This window comes from Dipteris shenzhenensis, chromosome 29, assembly GCF_047967505.1.
Source record: "Dipteris shenzhenensis isolate YYH24624 ecotype China chromosome 29, Dip_SZ_1.0, whole genome shotgun sequence".
In the NCBI taxonomy this organism is placed as follows: Eukaryota; Viridiplantae; Streptophyta; class Polypodiopsida; order Gleicheniales; family Dipteridaceae; genus Dipteris; species Dipteris shenzhenensis.
In genome coordinates this window covers 48034812-48057117 of record NC_141624.1, presented here as the reverse complement: position 1 = coordinate 48057117, position 22306 = coordinate 48034812, and the positions used below count along the sequence as shown (strand labels likewise).

Here is a 22306-nt window from a genome sequence, read left to right as displayed (position 1 = left end):
ACTCCTAGACAAAACCTGTCTGCGTGTCATGGATGATGTCCACTAGGTGAGGGCGAAGCCGCAAGCTCAAGACCTTGGCCAAGATCTTGTACGCAGTGTCAAGAAGAGTGACCGGTCTCCGCTGTCTCAGGTCCGAGCGATCCCCCCTTTTTGGGATCAGGCATATCCGGCCACGACTCAGGGTTGAAGGGAGAGAGCCCGAATCGAAGATCTCCTGAAAAGCCAAGCGGAGGGGGGCATGAATGCACTCCCAAAAGCACCTAAAGAAAGCCAAGGACAGCCCGTCCATGGGGCACTTCTGGGATGGAAGAGCCCGAAGGGCCTCCCAAAGCTCCGCATCAAAGAAAGGCGCATTTAATTGGCTGCTCACACTCCGGGAGACCACGTCCGAAACATGCGCCCAAACTGAATCTCGGGCTGCCAAAACCTGCGGGGACCCCTCCTCGGCCTGGAATAAGTGCCGATAGAAATCCAAGGTCAACTCCAAGATCTCCTGGGGATGTGAGTGCATCTGCCCACTAGAGTCTCTCAATCTTTGCAACTGTGCGCCAGCTGATCTAATCATGTCACCCTGTTGTACCCATCGAGATCCAAAGGTGTGGTAGAAGTACTCAGCCCGTCTCACCTTAGTATCCTGAAGTTCCAAGCGAGCGCACTCATACCGGTCTGCTAACCACTACGACTCTGAATCCTGCTCCTGAAGACGTTCAATGGAGGCCAAGTCCCTCCACAAAACCCTCTCTCTCTCCTGAAGAGTATCATGGCAGTGCTTAGCATGGGTGCGAAGCTCCTCACTGCTCTGCTGAATTGCCTCAGCTGCCCACACGGCCTACCCTCCCTGCAGGGGGGGCTCAGGCTGCTGCCAAATAGTTGTAATACTTTGTTGTACCTCCTCCTCCAGGAGCAAAACATCTGGAGTGCGGACTCTTCTCTGCGGTAGGCCACGATGGGGCTGCTCTAGGTGAAGAACGATAGGGGAGTGGTTCGGGAGGGTAGTCCCTATTAGAATACCGGTGGCTCTACCCCTATGCATGGCCCGATCTCCGACATAGAATCTGTCTAGTCTCTCAAGTAGACCATCCTGCCGCCACTGCCCAAAGGAGAAACTGAGACTGCCAAGAGACCTAGAGAACTGCCAAGAGACCTAGAGAACTCCGGTTCCTCCAGGGGTCCCGACTTCAGATCGAGAAAATGAATTGCTCCCAAGTGCTTCTTTCCGAACCCGGCATCCCGAAATAAGAAGCACCCCTGCGCTTGTCCTCCTCAAACTCAAGATTATCGAGGTCACCTCCAACAATCCACGATTCCACATCCAGGAGGGACTCCGTCAACCGACTCCAGAAGGCGGGTCGCAGATGTCTACAAGCTGGGGCATACACATTGAGAACCCCAATCCTGGAGTCCCCAACCCTCAAACCCATCCATATTGCTCTGCCTGGGATGAGCTCGCCCTAATCATACACATCCACTCCAACGGACTGGGACGCCGAGATGCAGACCCCCACTCCTGCCAACCCCGAGAGACCATACCTCAGGGCCTCTCCATGGAAGGAGGTGCCATCTACGTCGAACATCTGTGGCTGAAAACATATGCTCCTCGATCAAGACAAAGTCCACTATCCACGCAACCAATGCCCTTTGCAACTCCTCTCGAAGTAATAAATGTTGCGGCCGCTGACACACGCAGTCATGGAGCCCGTGCACGTTCCAACTCACCATGGTCCAACTAGTGGGAGTCTGTACTGAAACATGAGACCTCTGGGACTTCGCTGTGGGTTTAGATGGGGAGTAATCTGTGTCAGTACAGTGTCGCACCAAGGGCATAACTGGCTTGATGCCTAATTTGGTGACCCACTGCCTCACAAATGAGGAATCAACTCCTAATCTGTCTACACAAAGCTATAGATTCCAATACGTGGCCTCCTTCAGCTGAACCTCAAGTCCCAGGCGAAGCACACAGATTGTCAACCCAGCTCCCGACGGTCAACTGAGAAGCCAAGCTGAAAAGCGGCAGTGTGACCATGGGTGACCCACATCTCCCTCCCTTGGGGACCAAACCACTCATCCATCATGTCAAACATCTACTACTGCATCGTAAGGTCAAACAGTGTGGGAGTCCACTGCTCCTCTCCAGACGCCACGAAGAGAAACCCCTAGAATGGGCGCGACCGCGAGCCAACCACTCCTATAGAGCCTCCTCAGAGCTGCAAAATCAAGACAGACACTTCTAGAGCCATTGGGTATCTGTCAGGGATCTCAAGGTAGTTCCACAGTCCTAGCCGCCAGAACACTCTAGGTAGAGGTTGTTCTGGACGAGGCTTGGGACCTAGAAGCTACAAAAACGGACCGCCTGAGCTCTACTACGCGGAGGAGGACGCACCCGTACTAGGCTGCGCCTGGGAAGAGGGACCCGAGACTTGCTGCAAGGGAGAGAACTATGGCACCCCCTTGCCTGAAGGCACGGGTTTGGAGAGAAGGGGGACGGGTAATGGAGGGGGCAGAGGGGGCTGCAGTCATGGAGGCAAGGAGGGGAGGCGGGCAAGAAGAAGGGGGGGGACGGGTGGTACAGGTGACTGCAGGATCAGAGGGAGGGGGCGGGGGGGCTGAGGGAGGGGGGGACGGAGGAGGCGGGGGGGGTCAGGAGGGGGGGACGGCCCTAATGGAGGGTCCACTGAGATGACCTACTCAGCAGTGGCTCCAGGCTCCTGCTGCAAGGGGACCTAGACACTTCAGAGGGCCTTGTTGTAGTCGTGACTTGCTCTTAAGGTTGGGTGGAGGACGCTCCGAGTTCTTTGCATGTACCAGGGTAGCCCGGGCCAACTAAGCGAGCTATAGAGCTCCCAATGAAACTCGTTTGCTCACGGACCTGCCACAACCTGAGCGCTAAGGCTTGCTTGCAGAAAAAACAGCGAATTGTGTGACAGCTGCGAAATCCTGCGCGACAGCAAAACTCGACAGAAATCTCCTTGTAGGTGGCGCAACTCGGTGGCGAAAGGGCGACGTAGATGCTCGTCAAACATTCACAAAGCTTGGCTGCTGCAGGTTCAAAACAGACTCCAGCCTCTCCTTAGCTCTACGTGCACTGCAGTAAGCACCTAACCAAGCAACAAAGCTCCAACAAGCCACGCAACACAATGCTCCAACGACCAAGCCAGCGCTCCTGACAACGATAGCTGCTAGCTCTTGAGAGCTCACAATCCGAATGAAACGATTGCTTCATTCGTCGAAGCTCCTGGTTTCTCCATACTATTCACCCACCAGCCAAGACTAGTGACAAAAGGAGTCTCAACACTCAGCCAACGCACGTGTGATGCCCCATAGAGCTTTTGCTCTGTGTTTCACCCAGAGCCTTGCCAAGTGCTTCACCAAAAGCTACGCCAAGAGATTCGTCAAGAGCTACTATGAACAAAGATCATTGTAGCGTTCCAACAGACTGATAAAAAACACAGCCACAATTGGTGCCCTTTACAACTACATCATAAGAGACCTCCCCCTAGTCGGGTTGTTATCCTTGGCATTCGTGGAGTCTCTGCTGCAACTCGGTTGCGTGAAGGCATCACTAAGGGAGTCTCGTCCGTCAGTGATAACTTGAGGTCGTGGCTATGAGCACTAGAGTAGTCCCGTGTTGAGAAATGGACTGGTCGATGCAAGAGCTTGCTTTCTGTTGTGGACATAGCTGAAGGTCTCGACGTGAAAGTAGCCAGAACGTTGAAGATGGCGGAGCTGCCCTGTGCAAGGTCGTCTCTCCTCAAGCTTCTACTCTTGCCCACTAGACTTTGTGCAGCAATCTGGAGGAGCCTTTCACGGATGAGGAGCTTTGGAAATCCCTCAAGGCTCTCCCGACCTAGAAGTGTCCTGGCGAGGATGGCTTGACTCCGCCGGCCTTCTTCCGAAACTTCTGAGAGATCATCTCCACCCCTTTCCGACTAGCTTGCCAGGAGATTTTTGGCACGGGCTCCCTCCCTCAGTCCCAAGGGGTGGATTTGTTTGATCCCAAAAGGGGGAGATAGGTCAGACATCCGGCAGTGGAGACCGTGTTAGAAATGACCCAACAGAGGGTATGCACAGCGAAAGAATGATAGAATTGCCCAGGAGCTCACACAATGTGGTGTGGGGTGTGGAATCACAAACTTCTTAAACTTACGTGCATAGATGTGCAAGCCAGTAAATAGACAATGCTCAGGGATAAATATAGAAGCAACACTTTCTATTTCCGTCCATCCACAGAATAGGACAAGATACAGTACCAAAAGGTTCTCCTACTAAATGTCAAGCACTACTAGATCTCTGAGCCCGCGTGCTCCACCTCAAGCTTATGTAGACTCTCTGTCTAGATCCCTTCCACCTTGCTGTCCGGAAGCCAGCCTAGGTGGGCAGCCCTTTCTCAGCTTTGTCTGCAGGCTATGTTGGGCTACTACTTGAGGCGGCGGGCCTCATAGGGTTGAGGCTCCCAATCAGGCAGGAGGAGCTGCTGCTAGACTCTGAGTTTGCAAATGACAAGGCCTTGTATGTAGAGGGCACCACAGCGAGTTTAGAGAGAGTTAGGGAAGCCCTGGCTATCTACTGTGAGGCCTTGGGTGCGCGGATCAACAGGACAAAGTCCATAGGTTTCTTCACAGGTTCTGAGGAGACACAGGAGATTCGTGAGTGAGGGAACGACTTTGGCTTCAGATGGATACCGCGGGGCCAGACAGAGCTCCATGAGGCGGTCCCTCCTGATAGCCTGGCTCCTCCTCCTCTGAAGGACAACGTATGGGAGGTAGTAGCAAGTATCACTGCGTGGAACATTTGGGTTGCTCGCTGCAATCTGGTGATGGGTGAGCATCCGGTTCCACCCTTGGCTACCTTGGTCGCCATCTGGCAGGATATCATTTACACCCTCCGCTCCATCTGGGAGCGTGGGACCCCAGGCTATAGGGCGACTGTCGCAAGCCATGCTTGATTCTGCAAGGCTTGGCTTGCAAAACTTTTTTACATTTTCACTCCGCGAGGGATTCGCTGGTTGTATAGTCCACTTGGCTGTTAGCCCCAATACCAGAGATCCCCTAGACAACGAGCTAGGTTTCTTTGGAACAGGCCGGTTTTTCTTTCAGCCTTTTCCCGATTTTTTTCCATACTCAGCACCTTGAGGCTGTTTTGTATGGAGTCTTTCAAGCATTAATAGAAGGTTCCTTTCTTTGGGGGGAAAAAAAGAAAAAAGAAATTAGAGTATCATTATACCCTTGTATTTTCAAATTTACATTACTAAACAGTGTGTCCTAGACCTTTTTTTTGCCAACAAGACCACATAATTATGTGCACTAGGACTTTCCGGTAACTTAAATAATATTTCCAGGACTTTTCTTGTTCATTCTCTAAAAGGGACTCCTTGAGAAATTAGGGACTTGCTTGCTATCACGCAAGGTCATCCACCATTTGTAAGTTTTGCTACCCATGACAAATTTTGTCTCATGACGATGTAAGAGTGAATCTTTGAATGCTAGATGGTGGAATTCACTGTAAGGAATTCCACAGAATTCCTCGAGAGAAGCAGAATCTTCTTGTAAAGGTCGAGACTATGCACTTGGAATTGGGCCATCGATGGATTATGCTCTAACCTAGCATATGGTCAGCTTCATCAAAAGCAAGCTCACCACTAACCCAAGGCGCATGTGAGGATTGCATAGTAAACAAATAGCAAATAAATTCATAAGCAAATAATTTCAAACGATCAGAATTATATATCAAAGCTTCTGTCCAAATCTATTTTCATTATTTGTCAACTCAACTATCAAGGTATTGGCAAATATAGTTCAATCTATTCCAGGGCTTTTTGAGCCAAACCATTGGGTTAAGAAGTTTGTTTGTAAACACAACAAATAAAATTCAGTATCAAATAGATTGACCTTAACTCAAAATTTTCAAGATAGGTTAACCTTAACTCAGTATCAAATAAATTAACCTTAACTCAACATTTTCACCTAATGCAAGTCTGAACAAAGGGCTTCTTCAAACAAATTGTTTAGTTCAATTCAAACACCTTGCTGGACACCTGACCAACTGTTTCCCCGATAGGGATCCCCCACAGTCCATGGTTCTCACATGGACAGTAATGCTAGGCTATGTGTGCCCTCCCGCAGAGACATCGCCGTGTGCTTCTCGACTTGTTTGTCTCATCTCAAACATCCGCTCCATCTCTTAGCTTTTATTGTATTTGGTTTGCAGAATATCCAGACTCGGCCTTGAATGATGAAAGGAGAAGTCACTGTCAACGTACTGTACCAGAATGCGTCAGAAGGATATCCAAAGACTTTTTCTACCAGAACGATCATCAAACATTGCCACAGGTGCGCAAAGTGTTGAAATTTGGACTTGCAGTTGTCGCGTTGATGGAGCCACTGTGAAAACTTGGACCATCAAAAAACCAAACTGAAGAACATACAATGCATGGAAGGGAGCAGCAGACAGGAATGAAGGGGTGCAGCGAGCTGGACTGGGCAGAGAACAGACAAGGTAGCAGACAGAAGCAGCGAAGGGGGGAGGGGAGGGAAAGCCCCGCAGGGCAGGGGGGGTGGCAGACTGGAGCAGAAGATAGCTAGGTGGTATGTTTGCGTGAGGGCTGGCAGAAGGGGGGAGGGATGGGGGAGGGCAGCAGTCTAGAGTGCACAGAGAGAGAGAGAGAGAGAGAGAGAGAGAGAGAGAATATGTCTCTGAAAAGGTTTTTTTGCCAGGTTAGGTTAGGTGCATCCTTTCTCTCTCATCTCTAAAAGGATTCTTATTTTGATAGTGCACGTGTTTCATGTTATGCAAAAGATGAGGATACATGTACAACTTACAATTTCGTAAATTTGGGTGCATATCCCTTCACGAAATCAAATCTCCAACCATCAAAACCAATGTCAGCCTTCATCCAGTTCATCCAATCGGTAAGTTCATCCTGCACACGCTTATTTGTATGGTCTAAATCTGGAGCAGCCCCATAGCTTTCACCAGTATCATGGTGTCCTTTACCTCCACTATCATAAGCATCATTGTCAACTACAGCCCATGGTCCCCAATCAAGCCTTTCATCTTTTGTACCACCCTCAAACACATTCCAATGTCCGCCAGAATCTTGTCTCCATGCACTGCGGTGGTTAATGACAATGTCTGCAATGCAACAAATTCCATTCATATGCAGAGTATCAATGAGCTCCTCTAAGTCTGCTTTTGTGCCATATTTTGAATCGTTCAGATTATACAACTGACTTGGTAAATATCCTGTAAAATAGCATCATGAGAATCAGAAAATGTGGACTCCAATGCAGTGGTAACATATTTTCGTCCAACAGACATCTAACATATAGAATGGTGTGACCAGATGACCAAGAGCTGAGGCTCTGCATACATGAGGAACAAACACAAAAATGACGTATGCGTGTATCAACATGATGCAGCCATAAATTTCGTAACATATTTGTCATGTAGCTGTACTTGGGAACCAGTTACGGATTATAGAAGGCCTGCATTGTTTGCTATGGTCCCGTACATGATGATTCTTTTTTATGCCCACAATATAGCAGGCTGACTTCAAATCCATAGCTACCTATGCTCCCACCATGAGGCTTGCAAAATGCACTAAATTTCCAGGCTAATCATAAGCATACTGGATGAAAGAGACAATCAAAACTTTAGTAATCAGATGCTTTCTTTCCATGACTTCAATCCTCCATTTGCTCTAGCATTTAAAATGTAAATAGGATTCACTCCTAGAGTTGCTGCAATTCATTCTGATGCTAGATAAAAGAAAAGATTGAAGCCACTCAAATTGGTGTCAATCAATGGTTTGGCATCGTAGAATATAAAGGCTGTAGTCTGTTGGTGATTTTGGAAAAAAACACAAAAGCCTGTCAAAACAGTCTTTCGCCCTCTTAACAGGAACAGTGTGGTTCTAAGAAAAGAAGAATCGGCTTTTTGTTTGCCTTTGACAGGTCTTAACAGAGAGCCAATAATTTGTCTGACCCTTTTATTGTATCTCTGCCTCTTTAAATGATGTTTGACGCCACCAAACACATGAAGACTATTGATATATGTCACATGCTTCCATTGCTTCCATTCTGATGTAGAATCTACACCTGATAAATAAGTGGCATTTGGTTTCACCTTGCAAGGAAACACTTTTTAGATTGTTCTCTGCAACTCGAGAGCATAAAGTTGGAATCGCTAGTAATCACGGATCAGCATGCCGCAGTGAATATGCACCCATTGATATGCTTCAAACTGGATGCTTGGCAATTGGAATGCAGCTTTGGTAGGTGCAACTGATCCATGTTGCCTCTTCCTAGAGAGCATTCATGTTCTCCAATATCCATTTAAGCCATTCAGACTCACAGTTCTTGTGCAAGTCACTTTGTCCTCAGCCTCTATTGAAGAAATACTGGTCACACCCGTAAAGGGTAACTCCAGCCTCATAAGTAACACCATATCTTGATGTGACCCTCATGGTTGCCTTTCAATAAGTAACCCTTGGCTTGAACAACAATTGAACCGGAAGCTGACGTCAAGTCGAGTATTGGTTGAAAAGGGTAATAGCCTATGGATCCTCCCTCTAGTCATGTCGTGCCACCTAACCCCCTTGGACCATCACTCTTGCTCCACCTAAGGCTCGACAAGGCTTTCCTCTACTGCTCGACAACAGTTACCTCTCAATCAATTTATTGAGGTAACCTGCCTCCCGCATGCACATTCGTATGGGCAGGCACACATTTTCATCAACGCACTCTCTGCTCCTCTTGCTGATGATCCCAACCCAACCCCTGTAGCCGAAGTTCAAATCTCTTTATCACAAGGTCCTCCCACACAGCCTGTTCGTCGCACTTCTCATGTTAACTAAAGCCAATACAATAAAAGGTTCAGAGATTGGGGTCATTTCCTCCTTCCTCGCACTGTAACCTCCCATCCTCAGCAATCAATGGTGGATGGCAATATCCCTTTTATTACAGCGATGGCATCATCTCAGGCCTTAATTAGAAGCAAGCCATGGATGAAGAATTCAATTCTCTCCAATGTAACCATGTATGGGTTTTCATAGATCCTGCAACTAATCAAACTGGGGTTTTTGTACATCCTCCAACTAATCGAATTGGGCTTCTTAAAAAGAAATATAATACCGATGGATCTCTTTCTCACTACAAAGCAGATTTACGGGGACGATTAAACAAAGGCATGTGCTCCGATAATGAAGTTGATATCCATGCGGATTGTTATTGCTCTTAGTGCAGCACAAAGGTTAATTCTGCATCAGATGGATGTCAAGATGACAGTTCTCAATGGAGTTCTTCCTAATTCTCAACACATCTACATGATACAGGGCCAAGCTTATGAAGTTCGAGGTAAGGAGATTAAGGAGATGCCTACTCCTTCACAATCCTTATGGCCTCAAACAATCTGCTCCGGTTTGCTTCACAGATACCTTGAGTCGATGAATTTTCTCAAAATTCTGTCTAATAGCTCAGTTTATTTAAAATGTACATATGATTTCTTGCATCTCACAGTTGTACGTGGACAATCTCCTCCTCAACGATTTAGATTTCTTCTTCAAACAAAAGCACAACTTTCACTAGAACTTGATATGACCAACAATGGCCCTGTCTTGGGCCTTGGCATACAAATTCAAGGGGATCCCCTTACTTGATATCAAGCTTGTCCTTGACATCCTTTCAATATTTTAGATGCATACAGCCAAGCCTCGCCAATCCGATGGAAGCCTAATTGCCAGGCATTTCAGAAATGGCAGGTTTGAAATGGGTTTCATAGGTTTCGTACAAGTTTCCCAAAATGTCTAAAACTTGTTTCATTTGAACAAAAAAAATAACCACATTTCTACCTACACGACATGACTCTTGTCTATACAACAATGTAGAAACAAAGACTGACATATAAAAAGCATGCTCATCATACAGAAGCATAATTTTACATCATAACCCCTCACTGCTACTGCCACTCCGAGAAGACTCCCTAAATGCAACGGGAGGTGCATGAGAGTAATGACACCAGCTAAATCTCTTGCCTGAGATTGGGAAATGCAAGATGTATTAGAACTTAGGGCATCTCAATGAGTGAGGGCTTCTATGTGGGTGTACCCGCCTTGGAAAGGAGCACTATTTTCTCTATATTTGGGGCCTGTTTCGGGCTGTATCTAGGGCTGTTTACCCAGGGCTTGGGGCCAGCTAATGTCATGGCATCCACAGCCCATGGCCATGCTGGACGGCCACGCAGGCAGCCAACTCAGCAGCAGTCCATGCAGGCACGTGGGACTGCCATGCAGTCAAACAGCAGATGCAGGACACGTCAGCAGCAGCGCAGGTGTAATCGCAGGCTGCTGTCAACACTGCAACGTGGCAGGCTCGGCTGCCTCTTCATTAGGTCAGGTACCGGACATGCAGGGTTCCAGTCAGTCATCAACAGCAGGAGTCCGCCCTGTTGGTCGATATTTTGGAGCCCAAGGGGGGCCTATTAAAGCAGCCCCCTTGGCCCTCATTCTCCATCCCACCTCAGGCATTCCAGCCTTCAATTCAGGAGCAGCTAGGCCTCTCCGCAGCAGCCCAGAAAGGTAGCCTCAGCCTCTTCAGGGATCTAGTGAGGATTCACCTCCTCCCATTAGTCTAGCTCTTTCCCAGTTTTGCACTGAGGGTTTCAGCCCCTCCATACAGTTGTATTCAGCCCTTTGGTCATTCATACATTTCAGTTATATATTCCTCTTCAGAGGCCCGCTATATTCTCACCCTCTGATTCTCTCACTCATGCCACAACATCACTTGTGTATTGAGCGCATCATCTATCAGTTTTAGTTAGTGTTAAGCAGGAGAGAGCAAGTCAATCGATCTCCCACTACATTGGTATCAGAGCTTCAGAATTTGTTTCTTGAGATAGGAAGGGTCAACTTAGGGGCAGCTCTATTGTTTAATGGTCCAGACAAGATCCGGTAAGGACACCATGAGCAGCAGTGAGCACTCCAACACAAGGGGGGATGAGGGTTTAGTGCCTTAACCACCACCACCACCACCACCACCAGAGAATCCTGCAGATACTTCCATGTCTACCATGATGACCATGATGCAGATGCAACAGCAGCAGTCCGAGGCTCTCTTCACCTACATGGCCTAGCTCCACGAAATGCAAGACAATCATGAGCAAGCCACCAGAGAGCATGACAGAGCAGCTTAGGACGCAAGAGAGGAACGCGATCAGGAGGATCGTGAAGCCAGGGAACTCCGGGATCGCGAGGCTCAGGAGGCCAAAAAGCGCAGAGAGCATGCCGCTTGGGAGGAGAGGAAGAACGGGACTGGCAACTCCTCCTTACTCTACTCCGACCATCCGAGGAGTACAAGCAGAGGCCCCCACCGCTAGTCAAGCCTTCTTTTCCAAGAAAGCTCAACTTCATGCGGTACGATGGTAAGCAAGAACCTTTGGTGTTGACGCCGTGGCTCAATCGGTTTGAAAGTTATTTTTCTGTGATGGCCATGAGTGACAACGAGCGGTGCATTCTAGCATCCATGCACCTTACAAGCGAGGCGGTCACCTGATGGCTAAAGCAGCAAAAAGACCACTCTGATGCACACCTCTTTACAGTTGGACGGAGTTCATAAAAGACCTCACATCCCAATTCCTGCCACCCCAGTACTTGAAAAGACTCCAAAGGCACTTCTACCAGCTACGCCAGGGGACACCAAGATGGTGAATCATTATGCCAACAAATTCACTCAAGTGTTCGTACAGTTGCAGTTGGAGAAAAGTAAGAAGCTGATCAAGTTCCTTCATGGGCTACAGTCAAATATCCAGTGGTACGTCTGTAGTTTGCGACCAAGGGATTATGAGTGTGCATATAAGCTAGCTCACAACTTTAAGCTCATAACGAGAAGAAATCCGGCAATGGGTAACAGAAGAAGGATTCAAAGACAAGGACAGCAACGCTTGGATGCAGCAACTCGAGCCACCAATGCCAAGGAAACTGGCTGCTTCTTTTGTCGGGGCACAAGAAGCAAGATTACCCGCACTTTAAGAAACTACAGGCAGGGGGCTCCACTTCAAAAGGTTCTTCTACAGCTTTGACTCCAACCAAGAATACCTCGGTGGTTATAGAGGAGATCGAGTAAAAGGGAGACTCTCTCAAGTTTCCCACAATGTTCCAGCTCTATGGCTACACCAGCTGCCAAAGAGTCCTCATTCTCGCAGATTCAAGGAGCTCCGAGAACATCATCTCAACCAAAGCCGTGCAACGAGCCAGGTTGCCTCTCGCCCCCTCAAATCCCACCACCATGACTGGGACAGCAAGTGGAGAGCAACATCATGGCACTCTCAGAGGATGGGCAGATACCTACATCTTGAAGCGCCTGCAAGATGTTCTCAAAAATTGATCTAAAGAGTGGGTACCACCAGATCCGAATTCACGAGCCAGATAGACAAAAGACAGTAGTTCTAGAGCAAAACGGTCATCATGTCGCATTTGAGGGACACAAGTTGATTCCAACAAAAACCAAATATTTAGTATACGACAAGGAGTTGTGTGTTGTCATCCATGCCCTCAAGACATGGAAACATTTTCTCTATGGCCAGGATTTCACAGTTCACATAGACCATCAAACTCGTGATACCATTCTCTAGGCGCTTGCTTAAGGCCATAGAGACTCTTTTTCAGCTTGCTAACCAAATGCTCTTTGCCATTTTCTTTAAAGCCTTCGGACTGTATCATGTAAATTTCCTCATGCAAATCCTCATGTAAGAAAGCTGTCTTGACATCCATCTGCATAAGCTCCATATCCTCTATTGCCACAAGTCCAAGTACACATCTAAGTGTGGTCATCTTCACAACCAGTGAGAATATGTCATCAAAGTCCACACTCTTCTCTTGCTTGAACCCTTTAGCAACTAAATTTACTTTCAATACATCAAGCTCATAAGTATTCTTGCTAGCCAATAACATATCATCCACATAAAGTGATGTTAAAAGTGAAAATAAAGCTCTTAATCTGATCTACAACTTCCTTGAAGACTTCAAGTCAAAATTTTGTCTCTAACTCCACATATTTGCGCCACGACATATGTATTTGAGAAGATTTGCTTATATCCTGCGCCTTCAACTTTGCAACCCAGTAAAACAAATGCCCAAGAGGATTTTATCCCTTTCTCTCCAACTGCTATAGCAGCTCTAAAATCTACAGCTCCTCCTGCTGAACAAGGATCTTTGGGATGCATCACTCTCTCTCCGGGCTAGAGGTTGCACCGGGCTGTTCACGCTACCACCAAGCTCTACTGCCAAGCTCTGATACCAGTTGTGAGGACACAACGGAAGCTGAGAGGGAGAGAGAGAGCTTGAGAGACACAAGTTTTTGGTGGATACAAAACACCCTAATCTTCTATTTCATCCATATATATGTGTTTGAGTATTATACATAACCAGTTAAGGTACAGTGGCCTTTAATCCCCACAATGCTCCATACCTCTGCTCTGCTGAGCTTGAATGAGCCTGCACTACAGTAGGCTGAAGCGGAAATGCTTCTAGATAGAGCTCCAAAAAGAGATTGAAAGAGGTAAAAAGAGGGGGGGAAAGAGATAGGAAAGGAAGAGAAGGAGAAGGAGAAGGAGAAATATCCTAAGTAAATCTACCAGTTCACCTTCCTCCATCCATTTGGCATCCAATGGTGAATAGTGTTCTAAGACTAAACTAGATACCTTCTGGAAACTCTTACCTCTAACTTTAGCCTAAACTGCTTTGTGACACGAAGTCTGCCATGCATCATCAGTAATCCATCCTTAAGCATATAGTGCTCATGTCTATGGCCCTCAACCAGCTGATCATAAATCCTTGCAAAATCATCATCATTGGCATATTGATCCTTCATGGCATCAAGTTCACTGTGGTATGCAATGTTGACAGCTGAAACTTGTGGTTTCTTTGATACTGCATCAGGACTTGACTTCCTGGAAAGTGCATCTACGACAACATTTTTCTTGCCAGGCACATGCACAATCTGAAAATGAAACATTGAAAGGAAGTTTGCTCACCGCATGTGTTCTTCTGACAGCTTTCTCTGCATGAGAAAGTACCTCAAGGATTGGTGATCTGTCTGGACATAAAAAAAGGTAATGTTTATAGGTAGAAAGAGCATGTATGACAGCCGCCATCTCTTTTTCATAGATTCTAAAATTCATTTCAGCATTAGTGAGCACTCTGCTCTCATATGCAACCACTCTACCATCCTGCATAAGCACTCCTCCTATGCTGTTTCCACAGGCATCACACTAGACAGCAAAGGGCTTGCGTAGATCTGGCAAGATAATGACAAGATCGGAGCATAGTTTCTCCTTAAGCTCTTCGAAAGCTACAATTTCCTTAGTACCCCACCTAAAAGACACTCCTTTCTTCTGCTAGGGCATGAAGGGGTGATGCTATTTCAGCAAAGTAGCGGATGAACCACCTATAGTACGAGCATAAGCCAAGAAAGCTCCAAACTTCATGGATATTTCTCAACGGTGGCCAATTCCTTATGGCTTCCACTTTGGTAAGATCCATCCAGACTCCATCCTTGGAGATTATGTGCCCCAAAAAGTGGATCTCATGAATGAAAAATTCACCTTCTTGGCATTACCAGCAACTTATGCTTCCTGAGCTCTACAAAAACAATTTCCAAGTGCTCTTTGTGCTCAGCCTCGTTCTTAGAGAACACTATGATGTCATCAAAGAATATACTGATAAATGCTATGTGCTCTCTGAAGATTCTATCCATCATCCAATTAAAGGTGTCAGGTACATTTGTCAACCCAAATGGCATCACAAGAAGTTCATACAAGCCAAATGTGGTCCTGAAGCTATCTTATGCACATCCTCAGGCCGTATCCTGATCTGACGGTAACCACTCTTCAAATCTATCCGGCTGAACATTGTAGACCCAATGTGGTCCTGAAGCTATCTTATGCACATCCTCAGGCCGTATCCTGATCTGACAGTAACCACTCTCAAATCTATCTGGCTGAACATTGTAGACCCCTCTAACCTATCCATGCTGTCATCAATCCTGGGTATCAAAAATCTGTTCTTGATGGTTATCTTATTCAAAGCCCTATAATCTATGCATATCATCCATGATTTATCCTTTTTTTGCACAAGCAAGACCAGGGAACAATAGGGAGAAGAGCTGGGCTGAATCAGCCCCTCAAGCCGTATCCTAATCTCACAATAACCACTCTTCAAATCTATCCAACTGAACATTGCAGACCCCTCTAACCTATATACCTAGATGAATCCAGGAACATTCCCAAACTCATCCTCTAAAAACACAACATAGTGCAGTTTCAATCTCACGAGAGTCACTCAAAAGATTGAAAACCATAAACTCCATCACGCATAGCAGGGACTAGCTACTATGACATCCCCACTGACGTCATCAGCACCCAACAGTGGGTGTAGACCATAGTATAAAAGTATGCTCTCACACATACAAATCCACACACCCACACATACTTGAGCATCCATTTATACAAAGTCTTCGTACTGAGTTTCTGTCCGCACTCCGGAGGTGAAGGGCAAACTCAGCCATGATGAAGGCTAGCACTAAAGGAGACCCCTCTAACCTATCCAAGATGTCATCACTCCTAGGTATGTTCTTGATGGTTATCTTATTCAGAGCCCTATAATCTATGCACATCCTCCATGATTGATCCTTCTTTTGCACAAGCAAGAACGGGGAGCAATAGGGAGAAGAGCTGGGCTGCACTAACCCTGTAAGGAGGTGTATTTGGTGGGCTGCTACCTGGAATTACATCTATGGCATGGTACTCACGGCGTTCTGGAGGTAATTCCTATGGTAGGGAAACCGGCCTTCAATAAATTAAAGGGAAATAGAATAACAAACACCAGCCAACACTGTTACACCAACAATTCAGCAAACATACAACTGGCGCTAGAGTGCCCCTATAAAATAAAGACACAGATCGGCCCCAAACCTTGGCATCCCTTTCGGTATTTCTTTACTGAATGGAGAGACTTGCAAATAGGTACACAATGAGTCCAAACTCGTTTGCATTCATTGCATTTCCCACAGCATCAGAGTCCCAAGCATTAACCTTGTTGGGCCCTGCTCTCACACCCCAATGGCAATCGGCATCCACCTCAGTGCAAACACCTGCATAAACTCGGAGTTGTTGCTAGCAGCCCAAACGGGGTCACACGACTCCCCACACTACCACAGCTGTCAACAGATTCACTAAAATACCGGAGTAATGGGTGAGAGCATAGCAAGTCTTCCTGCAACCTCGGGAACATGAACTTGAACTGCAAGCATCCACTAGACCACCCTGCCAGCTTAGCTTTCCCAAACACAGATGTCAACTGATTCACTGAAATACCCAAGTAATGGGTGAGAGCATAGCTAATATGCATGCAACCTCAGGAACATCTCAGGAACATGAACTTGTTCTGCACGCATCCACTGGATCACCCTGCCAACTAAGCATCCATCTCAGTGCAAACACCTGCATAAACAAGGAGTTGTTGCTAGCAGCCCAAACGGAGTCACACAACTCCCCAGACTACCACAGGTGTCACTGAAATACCCAAGTAAGGGGTGAGAGCATAGATAGTCTACCTGAAACCTCGTGAACATAAACTTGAACTGCAAGCATCCACTGGACCACCCTGCCAAAAAGCTTCCCCAAACACAACTCACAACAAGGCTTCAGCCAAGATGTTGTGCAGTGAAATTTTGGATGTGCCAAAGTATATGCCTCATGAGAAACAGCTAGAGATAGAGGAACAGGATGAGATCTTGATTCAAGAACGCTTATTGGATGGATTTTATTACCGGTTTGCCTGGAACGCGCAAGGGTTATGACTCCATTTGGGTCATAGTGGACCGTCTCAAAAATGGCTAGATTCTTACCTACTAGAATAACTATTTCAGCTGTTCAGCTGGCTCACGAGTTTGTGGACCACTTGTGCAAGCTATATGGTTTGCCGTCTGACATAGTTAGCAACGGGGACTCGAAGTTTACAAGTAACTTCTGGACACTTGTTTTTGAGAAGTTGGAAACTACTCAAACTATGAGTTCCTCAGATCATGCACAATCTGATGGCAGTACAGAGAAGATCAATCAATTGGTTGAAGATATGCTTCAGGCATACGTTTCTAAGAGACGGTCTTCATGGGAAGATTAACTCCCTATGATAGAATTTGAGTGCAAAGCATTCGAGTACTGGTTACAGTCCTTTTATGCTTATGTACGGGTTTCAACCTAAGTCACTAGTTATGGTTAGGTTAAAGGGAATCCAAAATGATGCTGCAAAGACATTCTTGCAAGACATGCAATGCAGTTTGCCAAGGAGTCTATTAGAAGTGTCCAAGATCGGGACAGATTTTATGCTAATAGACATCGTTCACCTAGAGAGTTCTCTGAAGGAACGATGGTATATTTGCGTATTCCCAAGGAATCCAAGAGCCTAAGTACTCGTTTGGTTCCAAAGTTATCTCCAAGATACTGTGGTCCGTTCAAGGTTATTAAAAGAATTGGACCAGTTGCATATAAACTAGAATTGCCTTTTGATGTTAAAGTACATCCAATATTTCATGTCAGTAGACTGAAAGAGTTACTGGATGTAGATGATCAACTTGTTTCTCCTCAAGAAATAATAGAAGTTACAGACTTGACTTTTATTCCACACAAGCCTTAGAGTATTCTTGAATTTCGTGAAAGACAGATTCGTAATAGAAGTATCACGGAATACAAGATCAAGTGGAAGGATCGTGTTGAGGAGAATGCAACATGGGAGACATTATAGAACCTCCAGAGGACATTCCCAGGTTTTTTAGCAAACTCAAGAGTGAGCTCTTAGAGGAGGGGAAGTATGTCATGTGCACGGATTGGTATCTGACGTGTACTTGGTACACAAGACTAGCTCAAGTAGCTTGGGGAGGCCTAGGGCTAGGCAAGCTTGATTCTCGGGTTGAGTGGCAAGGGTACGAACCAGTTAGAGGTCTTCGCTATTTTTGGCGCTTGGAGCCCGAGTCTATATAAGAGGCCCAGAGGTTCACTTCTCAGGGAGCCGATGGGAGCAAGTCTCGTTCCCAGGTGCTAGGTTTGATCCTGGATGGAGTCGCATACGCGCGCCTGCATCATATCGTAGCCCAAGGCCCAGCAGCAGATCCCTGGCTTCACAGCGCCACCTGGTGGTATGGGACACCAGGGGCTGGTTAGGATCTGGTTGGGAGTTCATGCCAGTAGCTCAACTCGTGGCTCGGAGGCGGCATCTCCTGATTCGGGATCACATCCCGTAGATGTCATGGTTGGGTGGTGAGCAGCCTGCTCAGTTTCCTCACGTTTGGTGTGTTTGCCTCGTATATTTTCTGATTTTTCTATGCTGTTTATGCATTTCTGATTTTTCAAGTACATATCTGAACATGTGCCTGTAATATTGGCAGGTCTACCACTCACTATTTTCAGTTTTCTGATTTTTTCTGCTTGCTGTTTTGAACCAGCAAATGAGGACATTTACTGTGTCACAGGGACGTAAATTTCTAACATTTAGGAATTTACGATGACTGACCCGGCCTCAAACTAATTAAATCTGTAAAGGAAACTTCAATACAATTAATTCCATGGGCCAAGGCAAAGGATCTGAGAGTTAGAGAGAGGTAAAATCCACTTTTGCTAAAAATAGCTCCGGGAGCCACGTTTGGCTCGCTAGCTGGGAAAACAAGCAGAAAAGTCGCTTCCAGGGCTGTTTTCTGGACTAGAGAAGAACAGGGACAGGCAAGTCACAGGCTGGGAAAGTGCTCCAGGGCTATTCTATCACATCACCTTGCTGATTTTTTACTACCAGGGCAGTCTACCTGGACTCTCCCCCACTAAGTAGAGCTGAGATAGGTTGGACATCCATCGTGCGTGCTTTAGTCAACCTCTGCATCATGCATGGTCTATGTGTCTCTTTGGCCCCACAACTCCACGTCGTCTCTTCTTGCTGATCCACTCTGTCCTCTTATCAACCACCTCCTCCTCCTTCACTTCACTATGTCTCGGGGGTGACTCAAATGTGTAGAAATATGACATGTCATTGTATATCTCTATCTACCATCTCCTATTGTCTGATCTGTCTCAATAGGGCCTCTCTATGTCACCGCAGCTGATCAAAGTTGTGGCCTTTCTGAGAAAGGCAGTAGTATCGTCCAGAAATCTCATAGTAGATTGTCTCCACCTCCTCTGGTGTGCATAGCCTGCAGATCCGCTGCTCTCTAAGTGTGTCTACGGCTCTCCCTACCTTGATCCTAAGCTAGTAGGATGAGACGGCATCTGTCCAATAGAATCCTCAATGCATGTGAGACTCGTCTAACCTCCACCTACTGAGGCCTGATAATCACTCCATCCTCTGATACTCTCAAGAAGTGATCATGATAGAATTGAATCTTAGTGGGGAACTCCTGGTGTCCCTTCCAAGTCAACGAAGTATAGAGCTCGAGTAGATTTAACGGTTGATCTCTAAGTGTGTCTACGGCTCTCCCTACCTCGATCGTAAGCTAGTAGGATGAGACGGCATCTGTCCAATAGAATCCTCAATGCATGTGAGACTCGTCTAACCTCCACCTACTGAGGCCTGATAATCACTCCATCGTCTGATACTCTCAAGAAGTGATCATGATAGAATTGGATCTTGGTGGGGAACTCCTGGTTTCCCTTCCAAGTCAGTGAAGTATAGAGCTCGAGTAGATTTAACAATCGATCTCATCTCGAGGGACCAAGGGGGATGGGACATCCAAACTATATTGTAAGAGAGAGAGAGAGAGAGAGAGAGAGAGAGAGAGAGAGAGATGATATGATATGATTGTATTAAAGTCCATGTGCGACTCTTCTAGGTCTAATAGTGATCCCTTACATCCAGTGAGGGAAAGTATTACAAACTTGTCTTATATTGAGTACTTGTTGGGCTAGCTTGTGTGCTAGACCTTGTTGCAATGTTCCAGAATCTTTATCAAGTGGCTTTCTAGCTTTTTGGGCACGATACTTTGCACATGCCTCAAAATAGGTTGGATCGATGTGCGTGCGAAGTATCATGGCTGATCCAACAGATTTTTTAGATCTCTGTTCCAACACACTTGTGCGCGCGCACACACACGCACAGGCCATCTCTGATTACATCTCTTCTCCACCTTATGTTTGAACCAGCCCTCTCTACCAACTAAAAATGAAGGGAGAGGAAACGGTGGGAGGCCAGCCCTGGAAGAATTGCTGGACTCCCTTTCTACTTGATCCTGTCCTACAAAATGAATTTCTTAGGATGGACAGAAGGATCCTCTTCAAAGATGGGGAAGATTGATAGAAAGCAGGAGATAGGGAGATCCTTCTGTAACTTCTTCGTGTCAAGAGGTGGAAGTGGAAATCCATCAAGGCTAATGCAGCCCACCTGTGAGAGGGGAAACCTGAAGAAGCAAGAATCAACTCTTTGAATGGGGTTGGGTTCTTAGCCCCCTTCTGAAAAGTTCTTGGAAAGGTGTCAAACAGGGTAGAGGGAGATTCTGAAGAGGCATGATCCCATAGGTATCTCTGCTCTAACAATGTAAGAGATTTGTGGATGTTGATCAAAATCATACGTAGTTTCTAGATAATTTCAAGTATGGATGTAACTATTAACTCTACATGCGTATGGCTTTGATATATAAGATACAAATAGGTGTTTGAAACCGTCCACAATTAAAGAGAGAGGCAGTGTCACATTATGGGAGAGTGGTTTGGGCCGCTCCAAATCCCACAAAGATCTGTTAACCACTGTAGCATCTTCTGAACTTACTATCATGTCTAGCACAAGAAAGCCTTTTTAAAAAGTGTGCAATTATATATAACGATGTAATCGGAAGGAAAGGGATTTGCCAGACTTTTCTCTTTTGATAACTTAAAGAGCCAGACAAGCGTTGCACAAATGCAGGCCTTCCTCATCTGGAGACAGTTCTGAGTTAGGTAAGCTATCTATACGTGTGAGTACTTTCAGCGCCTTCATGCAACGATGCGAATTGAATCTGAAAGGCTAACTATTCATCTTTGAGACGAGGAATACCATTATTGTCCACAGATTGCGAAGGTGGTGGCAGCCAAACATCAGTGATACCAGCATGAGCGAGATGTGTCGCTTTGCTATGAAGAACTTTGTACCAAGGAGATATCCTTGGAGACTCCCAATTAAATCCCTGGACAAAGCAAAACTCGAAGATTGGAAGCTGACAAAATTTTATCGAACGGTTTCCAAAAGGCTGGGAATTTCAAGTTATAAGCACGAGCACCAACCTGAAATAATATGTTGTTCAACGGCCCTGCTGGCTCCGGTCTGCCCGGCCGAACTTGTCCGCCATGAATTTCTGGTCTCAAATGCAAATCAGGTTCTAAATTATCATCATGGATCCATCGTTTGGAAAACATATCTGGCGCATGACATCCTCTGGCGGCGCCTGCACGTATCCATTTCTTGGCGCTCTTTGGCACCTTTAATCGGAGTCTTAATGGGTAGATGAGATCGGACCGACCTCCGAATGGGGTATCGATTAGACTGGATTTCTCCAGGTTCAGTTGGTTGTGCGGAAAAAATCCTACTCTGCTGCAAGCTCTTGATCGTGGCGTCTCCCTATTGATATTGATGATACCACTGCATTTATCAGGCGACGTAATGCTAACCGTTGGGAGAGCATCCATGGCATACTACGTCTTCTCCATCATCGATTACCGCTTTTAGCAAATTATTCCATACAGACGCTTATCAGGTGATTGAAAAGGCATTTACTAGGCGTGCCTCCTTGGTGCTCTCCTTCTCGTCGTTACCTTCAAGAATTTCCAATTGGAATTGATTCTTTCGAGACGTTTGTTGTTATGTTTTAAATAAGGTTGCTTAAATTAAACCATAAGCTATACAAAGACTAGGAAGTTCTCTATATCATGTAGATACCAAGACCACATCTCTAATTCAAAGGCTCTATTTGAGAGTCCCAAACTACACACAATTTATATCTCGAATCAATTAGATTGCATTCCCATAGGTTGTGGGAGGTGCATAAAGGTTTGGGTGGGTGGGTGAGGAGGGAACTATCAAAAAATGTGGGAAGTGTTCATATGGGAGCTCGAGAGGAGCCTGCAATTGCAAAGGGGATGGAGCAAAAGCCCAAAAGCAACAACAAAGCCAGCAAACAACAATGATTCTCTCTAATCCTTTCTTAGCCCATCGCCCAACCCCCCTTCCATCACGCAGTCGTGCCCCTTTCCCTCACTTCTACCTCACCCAACCTCCCCTTGCACTTAGCTACCCCCCCCTCCTTTTTAC

The 22306-nt window shown here is 46.3% G+C and overlaps 1 protein-coding gene across 1 annotated transcript in view; it reads right to left on the bottom strand.

Annotated features, from left to right (window-relative positions):
• The window catches only part of LOC147882946 (alpha-amylase-like), a 44934-nt gene extending 23138 nt beyond the window's left edge, over nucleotides 1-21796 (bottom strand). The window contains exons 1-3 of the mRNA XM_087400860.1: nucleotides 21283-21796; nucleotides 21056-21185; nucleotides 6816-7239 (exon numbers count right to left, since the gene is read on the bottom strand). Coding sequence (XP_087256986.1) covers nucleotides 6816-7239; nucleotides 21056-21185; nucleotides 21283-21684 — 956 coding nt within the window. The 5' untranslated portion in view covers nucleotides 21685-21796. The remainder of the gene's footprint in view (nucleotides 1-6815; nucleotides 7240-21055; nucleotides 21186-21282) is intronic.
• Nucleotides 21797-22306: the final 510 nt, after the last annotated feature.